The sequence below is a fragment of the Heteronotia binoei genome, chromosome 18, assembly GCF_032191835.1.
Source record: "Heteronotia binoei isolate CCM8104 ecotype False Entrance Well chromosome 18, APGP_CSIRO_Hbin_v1, whole genome shotgun sequence".
Taxonomy (NCBI): domain Eukaryota; kingdom Metazoa; phylum Chordata; class Lepidosauria; order Squamata; family Gekkonidae; genus Heteronotia; species Heteronotia binoei.
Window position 1 is genome coordinate 48,541,354 of NC_083240.1, and position 24,156 is coordinate 48,565,509.

At 49.8% G+C, this 24,156-nt stretch overlaps 1 protein-coding gene across 1 annotated transcript; it reads left to right on the forward strand.

The window, feature by feature from the left end:
• Positions 1 to 476: 476 nt before the first annotated feature.
• Positions 477 to 12,889, forward strand: TNFAIP1 (TNF alpha induced protein 1). Its single transcript, XM_060259428.1, has 6 exons — positions 477 to 796; positions 1,508 to 1,677; positions 3,408 to 3,497; positions 5,304 to 5,356; positions 8,680 to 8,875; positions 11,059 to 12,889. Exons 1-6 carry the CDS (start codon positions 583 to 585, stop codon positions 11,275 to 11,277), a joined length of 942 nt encoding a protein of 313 aa, XP_060115411.1. The 5' UTR covers positions 477 to 582; the 3' UTR covers positions 11,278 to 12,889.
• Positions 12,890 to 24,156: the final 11,267 nt, after the last annotated feature.

A 24,156-nucleotide genomic window follows, 5' to 3' on the forward strand; every position in this document is an offset into this window, starting at 1 on the left:
ACAGCAATTTGCATATCTGCACTGCCTCCCACCAGTTCCTGGCAACCTTAGCTGTGACTCACACAAGCTTATGCTGCAGTAAGTGTTATTGCCATGGACTAACACAGCCAACCACTTTAGTTTTTTTTTATATTTACATAATGTAAGGGAAATACATGCTATATTGTCTGTTTGACAGGTAACATTCCAATAAATTTCTGCCTAAATGGGTGGAGATAACATTTAACGGATACTTTACATATGTGATTAATTTTGTTTTTGCTTGGGACATATTTGGGGTGTTGTCGCTTTTTGTTTAGTAAATATAAGCATGCTAGATCAGGGGAACTTCTGTTTCAGGTGCTGGAAAACATTCCAGCTTAAAAGCCACATCCCTGCCTGATATCACCTGCCTGGCCCGGAGGGGCTAGGGGTTGATCTGGGGGGTCTGCTCTTCTGTTTCCGAATGGTGTGTGTTGTTTTTAACCCCCAGGGACCAGCAGCTGCCCTTGCCCAACCGGTGACCCCTGTGCCTCGCTTCCAACCACGGCGGAGTCAGTCAAGCCCACCCTCTGCAGAGTTGTCATCTACCTGCAGAAGGACATGTCTGGGGACACCTGCCTGGCCAGCGTCTGTCCCCTGCCAGGAGCCAAGCCCAGGAGCTGCAGCTTCAAAGCCGGCAGCCCGGGCAATAAGTATGTGCGCCTCAATGTTGGCGGCTCCCTGTACTACACCACAATGCAGGTGCTGACATGGCATGACACCATGCTGAAGGCCATGTTCAGCGGCAGGATGGAGGTCCTCTCCGACAAGGAAGGTAGGCACTGGGTTGGGGAGCAGATTTTTGTTTGCTGCCATGTGCGCGTGGTTAAAAGCAGAATTGGGGGCGGGGGGGGGGACAGATGCTGCCAAAGGCAGCAAACAACATCTGTCAAAGCTGTCTTATGCTGCATTCGGCCTCTGCTCTCTGGGACCGGAAGTGTCTGCTCTGACTGGCAGCAGCTCTTCTGTGACTGGGGCAGGATGCAGTTTCCCCAGCCCTGGAGATGCAGGCAAAGCAGATACTCTACCCCTGAGCCATGGCCCCCTCCCTCATTTGTCACATGGGAGTTTATCCTGAGTCATCGGTCCATTTCGCCTGGCTGGCAGCGGCTGCCCAGGGTCTCTGGCTGGGAAGGCTCTTCCCTGAGTCCTTCTGCTGAGGATCTTTAGTTGCTGGGGATGGGATGGGATGGGGTGGGGGGTTCTGCTGAGCCACAGCCTGTTTCCCATTCAAAACGAGATTGTCCCTGGGGCTCTTGCTGCCTCACTGGGCCCAGCTTCCCTCTCAGGGTGCTGCTTGGTAGAAAAGCTGATATAAGCAGTGATTCCAGAACCATGACTTTTTCCTGCCTTGGGTCATCCATGGAGATGCCAAAGCCTCGCGTGGTGTTTGCTTTCTGCCCTCTGCTATGCACTGCTTGTGACTGGGAAGGAATGCCTGACCTTTGACTCGCGTCAAAGTTTTCTGTCTTCTGTCCATCCCTAGGCTGGATTCTCATTGATCGTTGTGGGAAGCACTTTGGGACTATTCTCAACTACCTCCGTGACAACACAGTTGTGCTGCCCAAAAACCGGCAGGAGATCAAAGAACTGATGGCAGAAGCCAAATACTACCTCATCCAGGGGCTGGTTGACCTCTGTCAGGCTGCCCTGCAGGTAAGAGCAGGCAGGCTGGAGGGAGGGAGCGAGGGTGATGATCTTCTGCAGAAAGCCCCCTCCTTCCCTCCGTCTCCCCAGTACAGTCAGAAGGCCCTGTGTGGGGATGCAGCCACCGTGCCCTGTGTAGTATTGGTTCTTGTGGGGGAGGGATGAGACTGGCCACAGTGGGACACAGGCTGCTGGGGTAGGTGGGCCCTTGATTGGATCCTTGCAAGTGAAGATTTCTGAGTCTGGCTCTCCTGTGCCCAAACCTGGCGGGGGTTCCACAGGAGACCTTAACTAGTGCATTTAGAGTGGAGTTGATGAGCATAAGTTTAAAAAGCAGTCAGTTCTTCCTCACATATCTTATGGCAGGGGTGTTAAACATGCAGCCCAGGGGCTGAGTCAGACCCCCAGAGGGCTCCTATCAGGCCCTCGAGCAACTGGCTGTCATCTGCTTCCTTCTTCCTCTCTCTTGCTTCCTTCTGCATAACTGCTTGTTTTACCAGGCTTGCTCAATCGCACAGGAGCTACAGAGCAAAGCTTCTATATACTCCATTGGCTGAGGCTCCCCTCTTGGGGGGGAGGCAGAGCTTGCTTTGTCAGGCTCTCTTAGTTGCACAGCAGAGCTACTGAGTCAAGCCTCTCTTCTTTCTATTGGCTAAGGCTCCTCCCCCTCCTGGTCCCGAGGAGGGAAGAAGATGATGATATTGGATTTATATCCGACCCTCCATTCCGAATCTCAGAGTCTTAGAGCAGCTTACAATCGCCTTTATCTTCCTTCCTGTGAGGTGGGTGGGGCTGAGAGGACTTTCACAGCAGCTGCCCTTTCAAGGACAACCTCTGCCAGAGCTATGGCTAACCCAAGGCTATTCTAGCAGCTGCAAGTGGAGGAGTGGGGAATCAAACCCAGTTCTCCCAGATAAGAGTCTGCACACTTAACCAAACTGGAAGGAAGGAGAGAGCCTGTGCTTTCTTTGCTCAGTTCTCTGGATCCCATGGGAGAAATACAAAGAAAACACCTTTAAGACCAACGAGTGCTAATGTTTTAAGCATGTTTTATTTTAAGTTTTTTAAAAAATATTTAATTGTGTTTGTCTTTGTCCTTTATAAAGTTTATATCTCTGCTACCTAATCTTAAACAGAGGTACTCATGTGGTCCGGCCCAACAAGGTCTCATTTATGTCAGATCCGGCCCTCGTAGCAAATGAGTTTGACCCCCCTTCAGGCTTATGGAGGGTTCTGCCCCAGGCTCCTTTCCCCCCTGTCCATTCTGAGCTGATTTCTGGCAGCCCCTCCTGGGGCTTCCAAGGCAAGGTGGCTTTGCCATTGCCTGCCTCCGCAGGTCTCCCCTCCACAAACTGACCAGAGTTGACCCTGCCAGTTTGGTGTTGTGGTTTAGAGTGGCAGCCTCTAATCTGGAGAACTGGGTCTGATTCCCAACCTTGGGCCAGTCACAGCTCTCTCAGAACTCTCTCAGCCCACCTGGTGTCAGGCTAGCCGGGGCCATCCTGGTCAGGGCTTTCTTCATGGTTTTAGCTCATATAGACTTGTCCTTTGTTTGCTGTGATGGGTAAGCGGAATCTCCCGATTAAGAAACTGCTTCCATCTGTATATCAGGGTCAGTTCATGGGGCAGGGCTTGCTTTGGGGGGCTTCCGGGAAAGTGTGGGATGCAGGAGTCCGAGCTAGATGAGCCTGTGGTCTGATCCAGCGGGGACTCTCTCATGCCCCCTCCCCCTTTCCCAGGACAAGAAGGATTCCTACAAGCCAGTCTGCAACATCCCTGTCATCACGTCCCCCAAGGAAGAAGAAAGGCTCATCGAGTCCTCCATGAAGGTGGGTGTCTGTCTGGGGCTTTGGGCTGCTTCATCAGAGGCTGGGGATGTGTAGCCTGGAGGGTGCAGCCAGAGGAGGTGCTGCCTGCCAAAAAGGAGAGAAGCGGGATGCCCTTCTGATGAGCCACTCTGCTTCCAGGTGGGGCTTTGAGAGGGCCAGTGCTGTGGAGCGGTTGGACTGCTGGACTGGGACTGACGGAAAGAGCCACTCAGCTGCGAATTGCACCTGTTGAACTTGCTCCTTTTGGTTAACTTGTAGCCTGACCTACCTCATGGGGTTGTTATGAGGCTAAAATGGAGGAGCCCTTCTGAGCACCTTGCTGACAGGGTGGGGCTGATCTCACTCAGGGTGTCTTAGCCAGAGGGCACCAAAGGACGAGCTCTGATTGGCCAGGGCAGCCTTTCCCAGCACATGGGATTAACCTGGGGAATGAGCTCCTGCGTCTGCCCAAGGAGTGGGGGGGTCTTTGCCCAAAGGAGTTTCAGCAGGGAGAAGATGGCAGAGACCTCACTAAAGGCTTCTGGAGTTCCTTGGGATTTGGCAGAATAGTGGGAGGGTGGGATGGCCGGAGGAGGAGGAGCTGCTGTGGTGATTTGGCCACCCGGTCGCAGCTGGCTTCAGGCCAGGGATGAGTTTGCTGTTGCTGCCTCCGCGGTGAGGCCCCTGGACTGCCTCGGTGGTCTCCCCTCCAGGGCTGACCCTGCTTCACTTCCGAGATCTGACAAGCCTGGGCTATGCAGGTCAGATGCTGGCAAGTCACAGCTGACTTATGGTGGCCCCCATAGGCATTTCAGGGAATGCTGCCTGCCTCCGCCTCACGCCCCTGGCTGGCCTGAAAGCCAGACGAAAGAAGAAGGCTCCAGTCCGTGTGGAAGCCCAGGTCAGACTCAGATGATTGACTCTAAAGCTGTGCTGTTTTAGGCCTGTAAGATAACATGAGTTCTTTTTAGGAAAGAGAAGACTGCAGCCCAGGAGAAAGGAATGTTGGGAGTTGGGCATCTTGCCAGGAGAAAGCCAGAGAGCTGACTGAATTATCAGGGGAGGGCAGCAGGAAGCGAAGTTACTGATTGAATTGTGATTCAGGATGACAAGGCTGGTGGCATGAAGCTGAGTCGTGTTTGCCAGGAGCTTTGGGGACGGCGGTGGAGGAGGTTCTGTGCTGTCAGAGGGAACTCGGTGGCTGGATTGTGCTAATGGTCAGCGACTGCATAGGATGTAAAAGACAATACAGGGAGAGGATCTTTGTCTTCTAGCCTGGTGTAGCTTAATGGCTTTCATCCTGTTGGCACTCCCTGTTTTCTCCCCAAAAGGCTTCCTTGACAGTTGACATCCCTGCAAGGTCACTTGCTGTGTTCATTGCTGCAGGATTAATCATGAGATGCAAAGGGCGGCAGTTGCTCCCCACACTTTGTACTTGCCGCATGGCTGAAGGGGGGGGGGGGGGCGGTGTACAGATGAAAGTGACGTAGGCAGCATCTGTCTGTGGCTTTTTCTCCCAGATGTGCAGAAGCCAGAATTTGACCCCATTGCATGTTAAGGCATGTGGCACTAGGACTCTGCTGAATGCCCAAGCTGGCCCAAAGAGCGCATAAAAATTGCTGTGCTGGATCAGACCGAGGTCCATGTCACCTTCTCCAGCAGCGGCAGCTGGATGCTGCTCTGGGGTGCTGGCAAGTGGGTCGTCATGGGAGTGCCCTCCCCGCCCCCCACTGCTGGGCTCTGTGCTGAGCAGCAGGTTGCCTCTGGGCTGGGGGTTTGCACGATGCTTTCTCCTGTTCTAAACTGATGCTTCCTTACCTTTTCTAGCCTGTAGTGAAGCTGCTTTACAACAGAAGTAATAACAAATACTCCTACACGAGGTAAGCCCTGTGCTTTCTGAGTCCGGATGGTCCTTTTCTGTGCTGCTGGCACAAAGGCCCTACAGGGCTGCCACAACCTGCCCCCTGGAGGTGGAGGGGCTTGGGAAGTCAGGCAGCCTCATGCGGGAGCTTCGCGAGGTTTGGGGGTGGGAGGTGGCTGACTGGCTGGGAGGCAGATCAGATCTGTTTATTTGATTGGTTTATATCCTGCCTTTCCCGCCCCCCAGCGGGGGCCTGGAGTTGCTTATGTGGTTCTGCTGTTTCAGTTTTAACCTCACAACAACCCCTTGAGGTTGACGAGGTCAGGTAAGAATGACTGACCCAAGTCTCCCAGTGAGCTCCCATGGCAGCAGAGGGGGGATTCGAACCTGGGATTCCTAGTCCAACACTTGGACCACTGGCTGATAGGGTAGTGGAGTGGAGAAGAGCCAGGAGGGCGGGAGGGAGAGAGGGGGCCGCCCACAGATAAAGTGAAAACTTAATAGGAGGTGGTTATTATTATGGAACGAAACCCTCTGCCGGCAGGTGTTCAAAGAAGAGCCAATGCATTTTTAATCCACCCTTCTTTCCAGGGGCTCAGAGCTGCAACCATAATTCCCAGCCCTGCGTTCTCGTCTCTTGCAGCCCTGGGATGCTCATCTCTCTGGCAGGGAATGTGTCTGTCCCCAGTTGTGCCAGATTTGGTAACCATATTGTGGGTAGTCTGGCTTAGCAAAATTATCACTTATTCATTTCTGGGATTAAAGCTGTAATGATAGCATTGTTCCATGGACTGGGTTTCTGTTGGTTTTATGTAGTTATTTTATTTAATCTCAGAGTTGGAAGGGACCACCAGGATCATCTAGTCCAACCCCCTGCTAACACAGGAACTACAGCTATAATATCCCAGATAAGTAGGTATCCACATGATACTTAAAAACCTCCAGTGACAAACAAGGCAGACTGTTCCAGTGTCAAGCACCTCTTAGCATCAGGAAGTTCTTCCTCTAATTTAGGTGAAACTGCCTTTGCTGTAGTTTATATCCATTAATCTGAGTCCTGTCATCCAACACAATGGAAAACCTGTGTGCCCTGTCCTCTGCGTGGCAATCCTTTAGGTATCTCTCAGGTGGCAATCTGATCAGGCGTCTCTTCTCCAGTGTAGAGATTCCCAGCTTCTTTACCCTCCCCTCATAGGACACAGTCTCCAAACCTCTCCCTGGCTACTTGGGGCTCCTTTTAGCTTTTTGACATCCTTCCTAAATTGTAGTGCCCCAAACTGAAAACAGTGCACCAGGTGAGGTCTGGCCAGAGCAATGTGGCACCAGTGCCTCATGTGACCTCGACACCGGTGGTGGTGGAAAGGGCCATCAAGTCGCAGCTGACTCATGGCGACCCCTCATGGAGTCTTCAGGGCAGGAGACGCTTCTGTTATGCTGCCTAAAACTGCCTTAGCCTTTTTTACTGTCGCTTTACACTATTGGCTCATATTATAGCCCACTAGAAACCTCAAATTCTTTTCACAAGTTATAACTTCCCAGCCTAGTTTCACCCATCCAGTATTTATATGGCTGATTTTTATGACCCAAGTGCAACACTTTACACTTGTCCCTATTAAATTTCATTTTATTCGCCTGGGGCCAATGCGCCACCCTCTTTCTGTCTGCCCCACCCTGAGACACCCATGGGAAGGGCGGGATATAAATTCTAAATAAATAAAAAATAAATAAATAAATAAAAATAGTATCAGCCACAGATCTGATGAGCATGTTCAGAACTCCCTCGTCTATGTCATTTATAAAGACGTTAATTAACACTGGGGCAAAACAATCCTGAGACACCCCACCTCTCGCCTCCCTCCAGGGTAGCAAGGAAACCCAAATGAACACACTTCAGGTACGGTTTTCCAACCAGGCCTTAATCCACGTAATGGTAATGAGGTCTAGTCCATGTGTCAACAACTTCTCCACAAGAACCTCATGCTTTTAGGTGAATATAAACAATTATGATACTCTCTAGTCAAAATTAAGCTGAAAGTCAAGCAGTTAGATCCTATTGGATGAGATGCACATGTATGCTGAACTCTCCTGTTGAAATGTGCCTGACAGGGCTACATCACACCCTTATTTCAGCCGCCCTGCCCCAAAAGCCCCAACAAGGAGGGGCAGTCTTCTCTCTGCGGATCCTCGTGGAAGGCTCAAGCGTGAGAGGGATCAGTTCACCCCGGGGCAGCCATGAATTTGCCCTCCTGGGCCTTTGAGTGGAAGAGAGCAAGATGACTTCAAGGCCCCTGTGGTTAAGGAGGCTGGGATCACAGCTGTGGCATTACGGAGAATGGTCCCCCCTGACAGTCAGACCGTGGCTGGGTCAGCACCAAGGTTCCCTCTAAGCTGCAGAATCTTGTGAGCAAAAATTCTACTTGGTGAGCTCCTGGCACGAAAGTTGTGAGCTGCTGCATAAATTAGTATGCTCTGGGGCCGTCCTTCCTGAGCTAAGACAACAATGTGTGAGCTGGAGGCTAAAAATTTGTGAGCTGACTCATGCTAACTCAGCTTAGAGGGAACACTGGTCAGCACAGAGGGTGAGAGGTTTGGGCTCAGGTTCAAACTGTCATCCCATCACAAAGTTCAGCGGATTTTGTTCTTATGTTTTTATCTTCCCTTTCATGGGCGGGAGGAGGGCTTGGGTTGTGTGACTCACCATCTTCTCTGGCTGATCAGTCTCCTTGAATAAACAGATAAAATGGCTTTCCCCAACTGAGGATGGTGTCTGTCAGAGCCCAGAAAAGACTGACGGAAATGTCAGAATGATCGGAGTGCTCTCCTCACAAGAGGAGGTGAAGTGATTTGGGAGCCTGAGTGGGTTTTAGGGGAGGACACCATCAAGGTTTATAAAATTACGCATGATGTAGAAAAGTGGCTGGATTGGACCCTTCCTCTCACCCTCGTCATTCCAGAGCTTGGGGGGTGCCCAGGGAAGCCGCTGTGCAGGCGATTTGAGACAGGCTGAGCCTCTCGCCCAGGGTTGTGAAGTCCAGCCTTTCTGCAGATTTGGAGGGGGGCCTTGGGGGGAGCAGAGTGCTCAGCAGGGTCTGTCTGCCTTCCAGAGGAGAGAAGAGGCAAACTCCAGCCCCTGCCTGGAGGTTGTCGTCCCTGGCTATTGCTTCCATGTCCATTGGGAGAGGGTCCTGGTCAGGGAAATGGGATGCTGTGGGTCTCATCGGGGGGGGGGGGACTTCTCTGGTTCTTGTGCAGAAGAGCACAGTCAGGATAGATAAAATGGCCCAAGGGGGCATTTGGGTCTCCTCCCCGCTTCATTTCTGCTCTCTTCCCCTTGCATTTCAGCAACTCTGATGACAACTTATTGAAGAACATTGAACTGTTTGATAAGCTGTCCCTCCGCTTCAATGGGCGGGTCCTCTTCATCAAGGATGTGATTGGTGATGAGATCTGCTGCTGGTCCTTCTACGGGCAGGGGCGGAAGCTGGCTGAAGTTTGCTGCACATCCATAGTCTACGCTACCGAGAAGAAGCAGACCAAGGTACGACGGGGACTGTGGCCTCTGGCTTCCAGCAGGGAGACGTTCCTGTGAGCAAGGCAAGCTCCAGCCCTTGTGCTGGAGAGGAAGGGGGAGTCGGTGAACATAGTTCTAGCTTAGCACTTGCTCAGCTGCTATTGAGAGCAGGAAGCAGCCAGTTCTCCCCGCCCCCATCTGTTGTGCTCAGCCAAGAATTCTCAGGGATTACATTTGAACTGACCTTTAATGCTTTTTTGCACTGGTTCCTTCATTCATGAGCCTGCTTTCGCGGGGAGGGCGAGATATAAATGGAATAAAATAAATTCCTGCTCGGTACTTTGGGAAGGAGGGGACATTTCTGACCATAAGCAGAGGGACCCACAAGGACTCATGGCGGGGAGGGGAGATGCGCTTCCTCTCCTTCCTTGGCGCTTGTTCTGTCTGTGTGTGGTTCTCGTGGCCTGTAGTTGCTTGAGGGAGGGGGAGTGGTCTGGGCGTTTGCAAACATGGTTATTTGGGGGAGTCACCCCCATGTAGATCTCTCTCCACTGCTCTGCATCCCGAGGGATTAGCCAGAGCCACAGAAACACGTTGCCAAGCCTCGAGTGCCCTCCTTGGTGGGTTTTCCTGACCAGCAAGGGAGGTATGAAATCAAGCAAGTGGGGCAGTACATACAGCATGGTGTGGGGGCTTGATTGTCAGTCTGGGCTCTGGGAGACCCAGGTTTAAATCTTCCCTCCAAGGGTTGCTGTGCAGATAAAATGGGGAAGGGGAGAAGGCTGTCAGCAACTTTGCATCACTGCTGGGGGGGGGAAGTGTGGTAACTCCTACTAACTGCAGTTTTGAATTGGATCAGTTGAGCACAATAGGTTAGGACAGAGGTGTCTAATGCCCAGGGCTCCTTTCTGACCCCTCCTGCTCCTCCTATCCTCACCCTTTGAAGCTTGGAGGCTGCCGATGTCCCAGCTCCTTCTGCTTTGTCTTTGCTGCCTGCAGCAGGAAGCTTTTCTGGACTTGCAAAGCTGCAAAGAAAATGCAAAGTGGATTTTTGTCTCTGCCCAAGCAGCTCCTGGGAGCAACAGTAATGTCCTGGGAATGGATTTCCATTCTAGGGGCCCTCATTCCAATCCCAGAATGCTTCTGCGACTCCCAAGGGCTGTCATTTCACTCTGGGGGCTGTCATACCAGTCCCAGAGTAGTCTGTGAGCCCAGAGACCTTAATGGAAAATCAGTTCCATGTTTTCTTTGCAACTTTGTCTGTGTTGCAATGTATTTCAATGGCGTGAAGCAAATGTAGTTTCACTTTGCAGCATATGTATGACCAGCTGAAGCTGTTGCTTGCTGGTTGTCTCCTTGCAAACAAAGGGTTGATGCTTTGAGCCACTTTGTCTCTGCTAAACGGATCTGAGAACTGGTGCCTAGTGAGTACTCTAACCTGGGAAACCAAGCCAAAGGGTGATATTACACTGGAGAGCCATTGCCAGCCTGAGAAGACCTTTCCATTTTAAACAAAATATTGCAGTCATTTTAAGCATGTTTATATTTTAAGTGTTTTTTAAATAAAAAATCTTTGTCTGTATCCTTTATAAAGTTTCTATCTCCGCTACCTGTCATTACATTTTATGACACGCAGGGCCCCACAAAGTCCCTTTATGTCAGATCCAGCCCTGACAATGAGTCTGACACTCCTGGGTTAGGAGAAGGTGTTTGTCTCGGAAGGCCTGACCCTGGATTCACCACCTTGGACCAAGCACCCTCTTTCATCCTCACCTACCTCATCGGGCTGTTGTGCGAATAAAATTAAAGAGGGGAGGTTGATGGGTCCCCTTTGGAGAGAAGAAAAAATATTTATATATTTACTTGTTTAATAAACTCTTGAGAGTTGCAAAGATGGTGAAGTTTCATCAGCTGCTGCTTCTGCCATCACTGCAGCAATTTTGTGGGGCCAAAAAAGAAATGTGTGAAAGACTGGATATCACCGCTTGCTTAGCAGACACCCGCATATTTTTGCACATTTTTGCTTCTGTTGCCAAGTGGGAGGAGCTGCTGAGCGAGGCAGCCCTTTCCTGGAAAGCTGCTCTCTAATGTGGGAGAATGTCTCATTTTTCATATGTACGTGCCACGGAAGGAAGTTACTTGTTTCTTGTAACTTCTCTCCCGGGGGTTCCCTTCCATTAACACCATCGTTGTCTCCCACCTTCTTCCAGGTGGAATTCCCCGAGGCCCGGATCTACGAGGAAACACTGAATGTTCTGCTGTATGAGACCCCCCGCGTGCCCGACCATTCTCTGCTGGAGGCCACAAGCCGCAACCGAAGCCAGGCCTCTCAGAGCGAGGACGACGAGGGCTTTGAGCTGCGCGACAGGGTGCGGCGCATCCACGTGAAGCGATACAGCACTTACGATGACCGGCAGATTGGCCACTAGACCCTTGTGGTCAGTGTTGAAGGGCATCTTTTGCTCAGAAAAGTCCCCTGGTCACATCTCTGGTATTTATTTGCACCAGGCAGGACAGCTAGTTGTGATTTTGTGCCAACCAATTGAGCACATTTGTGACTTGTCACGTTGCAAGAGGATTGAGGGCCTGGTGCTTTTTGATGCTTGTTAGCTTGAGCAGCATCTCTTAAATGAAGTGTCCCTTTTTCAGGCTCTGGAAGCCTCGGTGGATTGACTATCTCCCCCCCCCCCATCTTCCTTCCCTTGTCAGCCCCCCTCTCCCAGATGCTGCCTGAAGGACTCGGACTGAGTTTGACATCCAGATGCTGAGGATGACCAGAAGGTGGCCCAGCGGCTCTTTTCCTCTTTAAGGGAGACTGGCCTTTGTTGCTAAACTTGAGCAGAATTTGATTCTGAAGGATCCCTGGGAAGCTTCCTGCGCCCTCTTGCCTAAATCCCTTGCGTTGGGGGCACCTGCAAATCCTGGCGCTGGCTCCCCTCCCCCCACCTTGGAGCTGGGTCCACAGAGGCCCACCTGCCACTCATTCATGACTGCCCTGTGAGGAACGGCTGCTGAGCCTGCTCTTGGTCAGGTTATCCTAAACCAATTGGTTTTTTAAAAAAAATTATTTTAGTATATTGACAAATAAAATCAGAGTAAGAAGCAGAGAATGGGAAACTCTCCGAGAGATTGCAAAGGCTGTTGGTATACTAACAGGTGGGTGAGGTTGAAGTTGGGCTGAGTCTGGGTCATGGTGAGCCATCCAGAGTAATGGATCCATGCTCAAATCAAAGGGCTTGCCAGGAACTCATAATCTTGCACAAGGGTCTGCTCTCCACCTTGGAAGTGCAATAAGCCCTAGCCTCCCCCCATCTCAGAGCACCATAATCGTGGATGTGGGAGATCCTTCATGTGCCTTCAAAGCGCCATGCTGCTACATGCACAGGCCATCGCCCCCCCGCCAGCCTTCTCGCACTTTGGCTTCTGTGCAAACCAGATGGAATTTCAACTTGCCACTCTCTGCTGTCCATGGTATTCTGCCTGCACCGAATAGGAACCAATTAGATATGCTACTTGGCAACATGCATATATTATGCAAACTCATATTTTTGCATACTTTCTCTGCTAGCCATTGTGGGGAGAGCTAAACTAGACACTATAGCATGATCATGAGAGACGTTGTTGAGTCCTTCTCCCATCCAGCTCTGTTTGCCTTCTAACATTTTAATTTGTCATTGTTCACACATTGACAATTGTGTCTTCAGTGCCATGAGTTCTAGAATCCTGACTGTTTTAAAAGCTGCAATTTCTGCATGCCAAGTCAAATCTTGCATTTGTACATGATGGCAGATTTGATGCAGCTCCAACTAATGTTCCAAAAGACACATTTTTTGCCTGTGAATTATGTCAGTTACTTGCATTCTGCTGAATTCAACATCTGTCATCTGTTTTTTCCCTGCTCTTTTTTTGTGTATGTGTCATATAACTGAGAACATATAGTGCCAGGATGGATTCTACACCTTTGAAATGCAATTGAGTCTGAATGTAATCTTCCCTTACTCATTTCTCAAAAAAGGAACAAAAAATACGTTCTTTTCAGAAGCAGAGGTCTGAGAATATTCCTTGCCACTCATTTCTTTCCATTCAGACTATGTAAATCTTAATTGGCAGGGGCCTGGGGTTTTGGTACATTGGGAGGTCTGTCATAACTTCACCGAAGGCTGTTTGAAGGCCTGGCACCCGCTGGCTGACTTGGGGGTGGGGAAGGGCATCAAGTTGTCTTGCAGTGGGGGCATACCCTGGCTTCATCAAGCCCGGTTCCCTTCCATGTGGTCTGGAAGCATTTCTTCACTGGAGGCTCTGGGGCCTTCTGTAGGGGAGCTGGTCCTAAGAATGCTGGCCCCTGTGACATCATCTGCCTGTGACTGGCCATGGCTCTCTGGGAACTTTGGTCAGAGGTCCTCCTTGACCTAGGATTGGTCCTGGTACTTTCAGGGTGCAGAGCAAGGGCCCTGTGTTGAACTAAGATCGGGACATCGCCATTGAGGGCAGAAATAACATGCCTGTTTTTCAGTTACTTTGTCAAGGGTCTTTCAGGTAGAAGGGACTTTGGGAATCCCTAAAAAGAAATCCTCACCTAGAGAGTGAAGTGATTGGTAGGAAAGAGCCAGAGTCCAGGAGCACCTTCAAGACCAGCACAATGAGTGGCTGCAGGGAGGAGCTTCGGGAGGCTCTGCTAATGTCATTGGGCGTCTGCAATCACTCCACTTCCCAATATGCAGGACAGGTGGACTCCCCTTCTGGCCGTCTCTGAAGAAGGGACTGCAGGGCCCTAGGAAAGCTCCTCCCCCGCAGCCCCACGTTTGGTGAGTCTTGCAGGGCTGCTGGGCTCTGGCTCTTCTCGGCTGCCCATCTTGATCTGCTGCAGGGGCATCCAGGAAGCCCTAAATTTAGCATAATTTCTGCAAATTAGGCATTTGGATTCTTTTTGCTTGGTTTCCATGGTTTCAGGCTTTCAAATAACTTGGAATCGGTTATTAGATGAAAGAGGGGAGGGGAAGAGTGTGGAGACACTTGAGCACTTCATAACCACGAGAGTTAGAAATTTAGCGTTCTGTTAAACTGAAAGCTGATTGGTTTAAACAAGAGCAGCAGGAGGTGGGGGGTTCCTGCAGCCTTCCTTCCTTCCAAGACCCAGTTCATGCCATTTCCATGCATGGGATAGATTCTCTGCCTGTGTAGCAACAGTGTGGAAAACATCATGGAGGCCTGAATTTTTTTCTCTCCTCTTAACCTAGAAATTTAGAGATAGGGCAGTTCCATTTTCTAGTGGTTGGGGGTGGGGATGTGTTTTAAGTAACAAGGTTGTACACTCACTGTATGAGGCATTTCTTCTACATTTAGATTATGTGTTGGGATTTAAGGGTGTGCCACCGTTGGTAGGCCCTGATCCAGGCTAACCTGACTTGGAAGCTAAGCAGGGTTGATCCTGCTGGGCACTTGGACCAAGAAGTCCAGGGTTACTCTGCAGAAGCAGGGCTTGGCAAACTGCCTCCATTGGCCTCTTGCCCGGGGAATCCTGTGAGGTCGCCATGAGCCAGCCAGCACTTTCTGCCTACTGTTGGTGTATTTTGGTTGTCTGCGTCTGCCAGATTAGGGGTGGCCAAATTGTGGCTCAGAAGCCACTTGTGGCTCTTTCACCTACATTGTGTGGCTCTCAACGCTCCCACTGACCCATCGGCCAGCTTGGAGAAGGCCTTTGTCTCTTTAAACCACTTCTCCTGGAGGGTTGGAGAATGTGTTTAAAATCAAAGTTGCTTTTTTCCCCTCCTCCCTCCCCCATCTGTTTGCTTTCTTTCCTTCCTGTCTTGTGGTTTTCAAACACCTGACGTTCATGTCTTGCGGCTCTCAAACATCTGATGTTTATTTTATGTGGCTCTTACAGGTGCAGATGATGTGTGGGAATAAATTCTCGCATGATCTTTCTCCCACTAGTTGCAGTGTGGCTTTATATCAGCTGCAGCTGTCCCTGGGCAGCATTCAGAAGCTCTGCTTGAGACTCAGCCAAGGTGCTGGATTGTGTCCTGTCTCGCCTTCCACTCTTGAGAGCAACCAGTTCTGTGGGTTCCATTACAAAGGGGTTAGGAGCAATGCTTTCCTCTTAAGCTGTGGAGTCTTTTGAGCAACATCTCTAATTGTGAGCGACTGGCATTAAAGTCATGAGCTGCTGCATAAACTAGTTTGCTCTGGGGCCATTTTTCCGGAGCTAAGACAAAAATGTATGAGCTAGAGGCTAAAAAACTGAGCTAGCTCACACTAACTCAGCTCAGAGGGAAGACTGCTTAGGATATTACTCTCTGTTCTGAAAGTGCACAAAGTTAATCTGTAAATATAATTTTCTAGCACTGGCAACAGAGAGTCTTTATATGTCAAATTACTTTGCCAAAGTTCAGAGAAAACACAAAGGAATAAAGGAAAAAGTTCAGTTGGTCTTGTTGGCTACAGCCAGACTTCTACAAAGAATATGGTGGTTGATCCACAGTTGGTCTTTTAAGTTCAGAAGACTTCCCCAACCCCTCACTAATGGCAGGGAACGCGCTCTCCTCTGTGCAGGTGCCTTTAGACAAGGTTGCAAAGTATGGGGCTTTGATCCCTGGAGCACTGTGGAACCAAATGGGGTTTGCTGCTAGTGACCGCTTGATAGACCTTGGAGAGTTTACCCCCTTTTTTGGCTTTGCTTTTAAAATAACATCCCACTCTCCATAGGAGTCCTTTTCTCCAAGGAAACTGATATCTGTGATAATGGGAGATGATCCCCAGGCCCTTTCTGGAGGTTGCCCAGTTGGCCTGGCCACAGCTGCTCTGAGGCAGCCAGGGGACACCCCACAGCGCCCCTCAGTGGTGGGAAGGAGCTGCTGCAGGGCAAGGCTGGGCTACAGTTCTGCTGCTACAGTCAAGGATGGACTTGACCAGTAAGTGCCTGCCGTGTGGTCTTCTGCAGCACATGAGCCTCACAGATTTATTCCATACTCAGAGGAACATGATGCTCAGTTTGATATGGGGCAGTTCTTCATAAATCGATACACCGTTTAAAACAGCAGTCATAGTAAAACTGACACACTGTCTCACAAAATACTGGAATGTTAGTTTTTACCACTTTTTAGGAACTGTTGGATCTCCCTGCTTTTAACACGCTCTCCTTTTAATAAACTCCAGGGGGATAATATTCCCTAGCTGATGCTAGACAGTGACCCAAACGCTACTTACTTGGTTGCCAAATTTCTAACATTTTCTTTTAGTAAATAATCTATTATTCCTTTAATCACTGCTCAAGATCATGGTTGCTCTGAAAAGGAAAGCGAGGAAGCAAACTGGAGGGCAGCAGCTGCTTAAAATCCAAACTCCTCGGAGGACTGCTCTGCAGGGCAGTTTGTGGCTCACCAGATCATTGCAGTTTGGGTGACTTAGAGATTTCTGCATTGCTTGTAAAGATCATTGCCCACTCCGCAGTGGTGCTGTTCTGTGCTCTGTGTCAGCTTGGCAAGGGGAACAACTGGGAGGCTGCTGCTTGCGTGAGACTCAAAGCACTGCGGGGCGTCCTGTGCCCAGGTGCTGGCCAGTCCCAAGCAGGGATCTAATCAGGAGGCTTCTTGAGTGCCCTTTGTGGCTAGTGGGCTTCTCCCAGTGGGGTGAGTCGCAAACAGAGCAGGTGTGCAGGAATCACTCTGAATGTAGCCTGGCTGGCTTTTCAGGCTCTGGCTGTCTCTGTGGAGCTTCAAAAGAAGGTGTTACATCCTCAGGATGACAAATGAGAAGCAAAGGAGCCAGGCTGTTTTTTGTGAGGCCCCTCCACAGCCTTCCTCACCCTCTGTTGACAGCCTTGTAGCTCAGTTTGAAGTTTGAACCCTCTAGGCTCCCACCTCCTGCTCCAGCAGCCTTGAGCTCCCAGGCTGCACCCCCAGGAGCTGGCCAGCAGAGGCTTCTCTCTACACCAGCAGTGGCAAACAAGAGGCAGAGCAGACATGTCGCTTTGCCGGGCTGGGCCATGTGTGCCTTAAAACCTAAGCCAGGTTACCAGGCAAACCCAATCAGCTATATTGTTTTTACCCAAATGCAAACCATGCTTAACCCATTAACACTCTCCTAGTATTTGCTTGAAGTGCCTCCCTCCATTGCTCATTAGGCAAGGGGCAGAGTGCACAACCTCTGGCAATCGAGGCAATGAAGAGCCTTGGCCAGGTGTATGCTTGGCACCCCTGCTGGACACACATTCTCTGGCCAATGGATTATGCCAGTGGGTGCCACATCCTGACAGTATCTAAAAGTCTCCCGCGTATCCCCAAAACTAGTGCATTGGCTGCCTGCACAGTGGCAGTCTTCTCTGGTGCTCTGCTGCTGCCCACCATGTGTCGGAATGGAAATACCTGCCTAGAATCTAGATGGGAAAGGTGGACTATCAAAAAAGTCAACAAAAGAGTTGCAGGATTATGATGTGAACCTGCCCTGAGTTTTTTCCGGTGCCTTGGAGGAGGCTGGTCAAGGGCGTGCTGGAGGACTTTAGCATCTTTTTAATCATTTGATTTTGACTGCTTTTTATGTACAGTATGTTTTAACAAACCTTGTCAGGATGGTCTAAAACTTTAAATAAAATAGTAGAAGAGACTATTCTGTCATGTTGACTCTTCCATATTCCATTGTAGGGTAGATCTGGGATAGCCAAGTTCGAATCAGAGGCTATTGAGTCTTCTGGAATCTGTTTCATTCACAGAGATAGGAATACATTTTTGAAGCTTCAGGCAAGCAGAGAGGAAACTTGGTGATTTTATTCTGATCTATAACTTGGCCAACTTTTGTAAGTCCACTTGGAGGCCTCCAATGGCAACTGTTTTTGTTGTTCAGTTGCACAGTCGAGTCCAACTCTTTGTGACCCCATGGACAAAGTCACGCCAGGCCCTCCTGTCTTCCACCATCCTCCAAAGTCTGCACAAATTCGTGTTAGTTACATCACTAACGCTGTCCAGCCATCTCATCTTTTGCCGTCCCCTTCTTCTTTTGCCTTCTGTCTTTCCCAGCATCAGGATCTTCTCCAGGGAGTGCTCCCTTCTCATTTGGTGGCCAGAGGATTTCAGCTTCAGCATCAGCATCTGACCTTCCAGGGAACAGTCAGGGTTGATTTCCCTTAGGACTGACTGATTGGATCTTCTTGCAGTCCAAGGGACTCTCAAGAGTCTTCTCCAGCACCGCAGCTCAAAAGCATCTATTCTCCTGTGCTCAGCCTTCCTTATGGTCCAGCTCTCACAGCCATACATTACTACTGGGAATAGTATGGCAGCTATAAAGTATTTCAAAAGACTGTTTCCGGTCTGGATTGGTTGCAGAATTTTCAAAGCGGGATGAATGCCCCAGGTTTCTGAATTTCTTTCCCTAGACTGGAGAGAGTGCTGTGTAGTAGTGGAGCCACTCTCTTCTGGCCTTGTCAGGATTATGAGAGGGCAGCCTTCATAGCCTTCCAGCTCTTTTGTTACCAGAATGTTGGGGGGGGGGAATTATAGGGGAAATTAGCAGCAGTAGACCTAAGAGCTTTTTAGGAGTGAGATTCCACCAAGTCCATACCAGTACTAGTTCAGAGAGAGAGAGAGTTTGAAATGACCAAACCAATTGTAATTAAGAAATAAATTTTATTAAAATAACATGATTTAAAAATTACATACTGAATTAAACGAACACACACAAGAACACCAGAAAATAGGGTTTAGCTGATTGTTTCTTTGTATAAACAATTTTATTATTCTGCAATATATTGTAGGTTTTAGCTGATTGAATAGATTTTTTTTGGGGGGGGGGCGGTTGGAAGAATCATAGCTACCTGCCTGACGAGTAGAAGTCTGCAGAGGAGGAGGACAATATATGACCAGCATCTTGAGTGTGTGATTGGATTCAGGAACACACAGCACTGAGCATGTCCAGAGTGTCTCCTTCAGTAGGCAGAAACGTCTCCTGAGGCCCAGGTGATCAGGATGCTCCTTAGAACGCTCCAAGACGGGAGTCTGACGTGGTGCCACAGAGTGAGCAGGGGCAGGCTGAGGGGTTTTGCGGGGTCAGGCAAAGAGTCTCAGGAAGCTGGGTGATGGGTTTCGGGTGGGCCTCATAGGTGCTCACAGCCCATGCCAAAAAGGTAGGGCAAGGAGAATTGAGGCTAGGTAGGGTGATTAGATTTTTTGAATGGAGGCAGGTAAGCAGGGGTTCTGCCAGTTTTGGAGCCCCCCAACCCACTGGCACAGAGCTGGCTGGCAGAAGGATCCCTGCCCCTGGAAGTGACATCATGCTGGGCATGTGATGCAGGGGGTGCTTTGGCATTTTGGCACTTTTTTACCCAAATGCTAGAGTGCCCCCTTCCAAGTGACATCATTGTGCCGCATCAGCAAAGCGTGCACAAGAGCCAGCAGCCAGGTAAGCAGCCTGGCAACCCTAGTTCTCACGGGCAGGCTCACGTTAACTCAGCTTAGAGGGAACACCGCTGCCGACCCAAATAGTAATTGGCAGTAAATTTGTAACTGGGGTAGTGGGATTGCGTGGGAGGGAGGGTGTGCTGTACCTGGAGGCTGCATTAAAGAGCTCAGAGGGCCCGTTCTGGCTCATGGTCTAAAATATGTTTGACACCCCTCTTCCCTTTCAATGGTTGGGGAGGGAACCAGGCCCCCTTCCAAGACCGGATTGAAGCTTGGAAGGCCAGCAGTGCCCAGTGCTTGCTCTCTTGGAGCAGGGAGCCGCTTGCTCCTGCCTTCCAAGTTTCAATCAGCGAAGATGATGATATTGGATTTATATCCCACCTTTCACTCTGCATTTCAGAGTCTCAGAGTGCCTCACAATCTCCTTTACCTTCCTCCCCCACAACAGACCCCCTGTGAGGTGGGTGGGGCTGAGAGAACTCTCACAGCAGCTGCCCTTTCAAGGACAACTCTGCAAGAGCTATGGCTGACCCGAGGCCATTCCAGCAGCTGCAAGTGGAGGAGTGGGGAATCAAACCCGGTTCTCCCAGATTAGAGTCTACACACTTAACCACTACACCAAACTGGCCAACAGCAGGTGACTTCCTGCTCCCAAGAATGCAGGCACTGGGCACGCTTGCCTCACAAGCTGCAAATTCATAGCGGGGGCGGGGGAGGTGCACACTGCACCCATGGGGCAGCTGACCTTGGCAGGATGGAGCCCCCAAAATCAGGAGAACCCCCATCTGGACTGAGAGAGTGGCAGCCGTAGGGGTGGGGAGGCAGTCAATTGGGTTGTTTTCCATGACTTTAACTCATTAAATGGAAGTTTGACACCCCCTGACCCAGGGCCTGTTTTTGGGGCCCCAATCTGACCCTGCAAGTATGCCCTGCTGTCATGATCCTAGGCCTATTGTGGCCTACGGGCTCCAGGGAAGCCTGTATCAGAGTAGCTACAGGGCCTACATTTCCCAGGATCCCTTCTGTCCCTCTGATTGGATGGGCAGCAGTTTTGAAGGGAAACCTTGCCCAGAGGTAGGGTTGCCAAGTCTAACTCAGAAAATACCTGGGGACTTGGGGGTGGAGCCGGGAGACCTTCCCATTCCCTAAAAAAAAAAAAATACAGCAGTGCAATTCTCCTGAATACAGTCTTCATTTCCTCATAGGATTGCCAAGTCCAATTCAAGAAATATCTGGGGCCTTAGGGGGTGGAGCCTGGAGAATTTGGGAGTGGAGCTAGGAGCAAGGTTGTGACAAGCATAATTGAACTCCAAAGGGAGTTCTGGCCATCACATTTAAAAGGACCACACACCTTTTAAATGTCTTCCCTCCATTAGAAATAATGAAGGATAGGAGCATCTTCTTTTGGGGCTTTTGGGACCTGGGATTGGCAGCCCTATTTCCTCATCCCTCAGCAGCAGGCTGCAATCTCACTCTCTCTCCATCACACACAGCTGCCCTGGAGCAGTTTTGGTCTCAACCACTTCAAGCTGTGCTGGCATCAGATTTGGGTCTTTCACACAAGGAGAAGCAGCAGCTAGCCCTGCTCCTGGACCCCCCCTCCGCCCCCCAACCCTTGGTTCTGCTGAGGAGATCATGTAAAAAAGGAAGGGAGGAGAAGCCTTGCAGCGTGATAAATAGCAAGACAAAAGCAGAATTTTTAACCTCCATCCTGACATTTACCTTTGGGAGCAGGGATGTTTTATCTGCCAGTAACATTCTGTGCTGTTGGCATTTTGTTACCTCTTTGTACCAAAGTGGGCTCTCTCCAGCTTTGAGCTTCAGGTCAGCCCAGATGCTGCTGGAAAATGCCACACTTTCCAGTACAGCCAAACAGATACTGACAACATGTTTTTGAAATGCGCATATGCATATGCACTCGCGCACACACCCCGCTCAAAAGTTGCCATGTTTCACACTGTTCTTACCAAGGCTGCAACATTAGCAGCGTAATCAGACTACCCAAAGCTTTTAAATTAACTAAGTAGAAGATACTTAAGATTTCAAATGATTTTTTATCATGCAGGTACTCATAAAAACTACAGGTGGCAAACTGTAGTTAGAAGAGGCACGGTTCTTCTGTGTGAGACGGAGACCCTTCGACCTGCTGTCTGTAAACTGCCCTGCGTGCTGAGATCACTGTGTGACAATGCTTAGTGATTATCTTTTGGCTAAATCATGCTGCTGATATTTAGGAGCCAAGGAATCTGATTTCTGTTTTTCAAAAACTAGGAGGGAGTCCCAGATTTAAGAACTGTCACTGTTTAAAAGCAAAGTGGAAACAGAAGATTAACGCAAATCAGAATCTAGATTTCAATAGTTTGCTGTTGTACAAATTTGAAACTGAATAGAGTGAGATTTCTTCTTTATTTATTTGGGGTTTTTTTACTGTCATATTGTTAAAGTGTTAATGTTTCCATCTTTTATGCTTTTAAAGTTTGATTTTACTTTGTGATCCACTTTCGGTATTCATTTATAGAAACCATGGTCTATACGTCGTCCTAAATACATCGGCTTTGTACAAGATTCACTTGTTGAACCTTGTTTTTTAAAGTGCATATTCTACTTTTGTTATTTACACTTCTTTTTTTGTAGGGAGTTTTATTTTCGTCCTCTTGGGAGGTGAGGATATTTGAGGGATTTTTCCCCCAAGCAGCCACTTAGTCAACATTTGGCTGTTTACTGAAACAGCATGTGAAAGTTCACAGCCTGCTCTTTACAAGGAAGAAAGAAATCTGAATGGCTTTCAGGGAATTAGCAATAATGGCTTGGTGGAGGAAGCCAGCTCACTCTTTGCCTGGCTGCTACTTGACATGTTCTAGGAAGCGGGTGGCAAGCAGATGGTGCCCACAGCCTTGACAAAGGGGGCCTTTCAGTCACAGCAGGCAGCAGAAGCCCAGTCTGAGCTCCGTGTGGGAAGTGTGGGAGGGAGTCCCTTTGCAGTTTTTCCTACCTCTTGACACAGTGAATCCCAAGTTCCTTTTAAAAGCCCAAACACTCAGCATTATTTAAAAAAAAAACAAACCTTGAGGGAGATTTGGGAGGGGAGGAATTGCAAAGTCAATACCAGACTAAAATGTGTACATAATATTGCTGCTGCTGCCTCCCTGAGCCACTTAAAGTGCCTGCCGATCAGCTGACAGTTGGTGGGCCCTTTAATTCGCACTTGGAGGCCAGCAGCAGCTTCTGCCGCCCCTCCTGCGCCATTTAAACAGAGCAATGTAGACTTCTGCAGCGGCATCCTCCAAGATCAGCTGTGGTGAGTGGTGTGGCAGGCAGGGTGCATCTGTGGTCATGGGGAGCTTTCCTGGGACTCTCTCAGTGGTGGCAGCACTCAAGAGAGTCCACTGCTAGCCAGAGAGGGGGTGGCCGTGGTCGGAGCAGACTGCCAAGGAGGGAGGCTCCATGCGTGTGCATGTGCACCTGACTTCTGTGCACAGCCCAGGAGATGGGGGTGGCTCCCCATCTGGGTGGGTGAAGGCAGCTGGGGCAAGAGGACCAGAGGTTGAGGGAGCTCTCAGCCCATTCCTCCCCACTCCTGGGCCCTACGTGGCCCCAGTGGAAGGTGTGGAGGGGACAATGGGAGCGGCTCGAGGCGGGCAGGGATGTGCCCTGGGAAGGTGGGGGCCTTTCTCTGCCAGGCAGCCTGTGCTCACACAGCCCAGAGAAGACATCTAAACTCAGTGACTGCAAAGTTTACCTGTTGTTAATTTCATTGGACTTGAATTAAGCAGTGCCCCTGAGAAATTTAAATAGCCCCCAACTTTTGAAATCCTGGCTATGGACCTGCCTATGCTTGAGCATTAAGGCACTCTGCGGTGTACAACTGCTGCTTCATTTGCATTGGAGTCTCCAAGCCATCTTTTGAACCTTTCATCCCTGGGCAGTTGGGCTGTTTTAACCTGCAGATTCGAGGGGGTAGTACTTAAAGTGGGGGGCAGGTTAGGGGTATTGGCTTTGACTTCAGCCTGGGCAGGGCTGCAAGGCAGGAGTCAAAAGTCATGGGCTATATGAGTTATTAAAATAATACAAAGGCTACTATCCTGTGCCGTTACCCGAGATGAGTCTTTGCCCTGAGAGGCTGTAGGACTCACTTGCTGTGGCTGTAAACAGCTGTTTGCTTGTTTGCCTCTGCCCTTCTTACTTGAGGGGGACAGAGCAAATCAGCACAATCAACAAAACGGAATAGTCCAGAAACTAGGCAATTGGGTTGTAGAGCCAACCAGAAGTCTGAAAAACAGAACTGAAGCAAAACCTGAGTCTTCACATGACACATGATGCAGAATTTCATAGTCGGATCTTACAGCAAGCTGTACTGACCAAGTGTTACTTCTGTGAATCATTTTGCTCAGGGCAACCTATTGCCTGCATAGAAAAGCCATCTTGAATAGTTCAGTCTGTTGCAGAGTTTGCAGGAAGCCAGGAGAGGGGGAGCCTCAATTACCTCCTCAGGCAGGTTGTTCCACAAGGTGGGGGCCACCATGGAGAAGACACAAAGTATATGGGGGCAGTTGTTGATTTTGCCCATTTGCAGGGTGGTATCTGCAGAAGGCCCTGCTCAGAGGAGCAAAGCTGTGTTGTGGTGTTGGTGTTGGAATGATTAGACACATTTGCAAGGTGAAGACAAACCAGATAGCATCTTGCTTGGAGGCTTAATAAGGGCAGCAGGCCAGGTAGAGTTGACTGTGCTGATTTTTGGTTCTGTGGCTGCCGCCTTACACAGTGACGCATGTTCTGTCACGTAATACTGATGAAGGAGGGAGAGGGGGAAAGGCAGATCTGTAAGTCTGACCAGTTGCAGTTGTCGGACACCAGCTTCTGAACCTGCACACTGTAGCAGAACAGCAGGACCAGTCCACCTGGGCATTGAAAACTGTGACA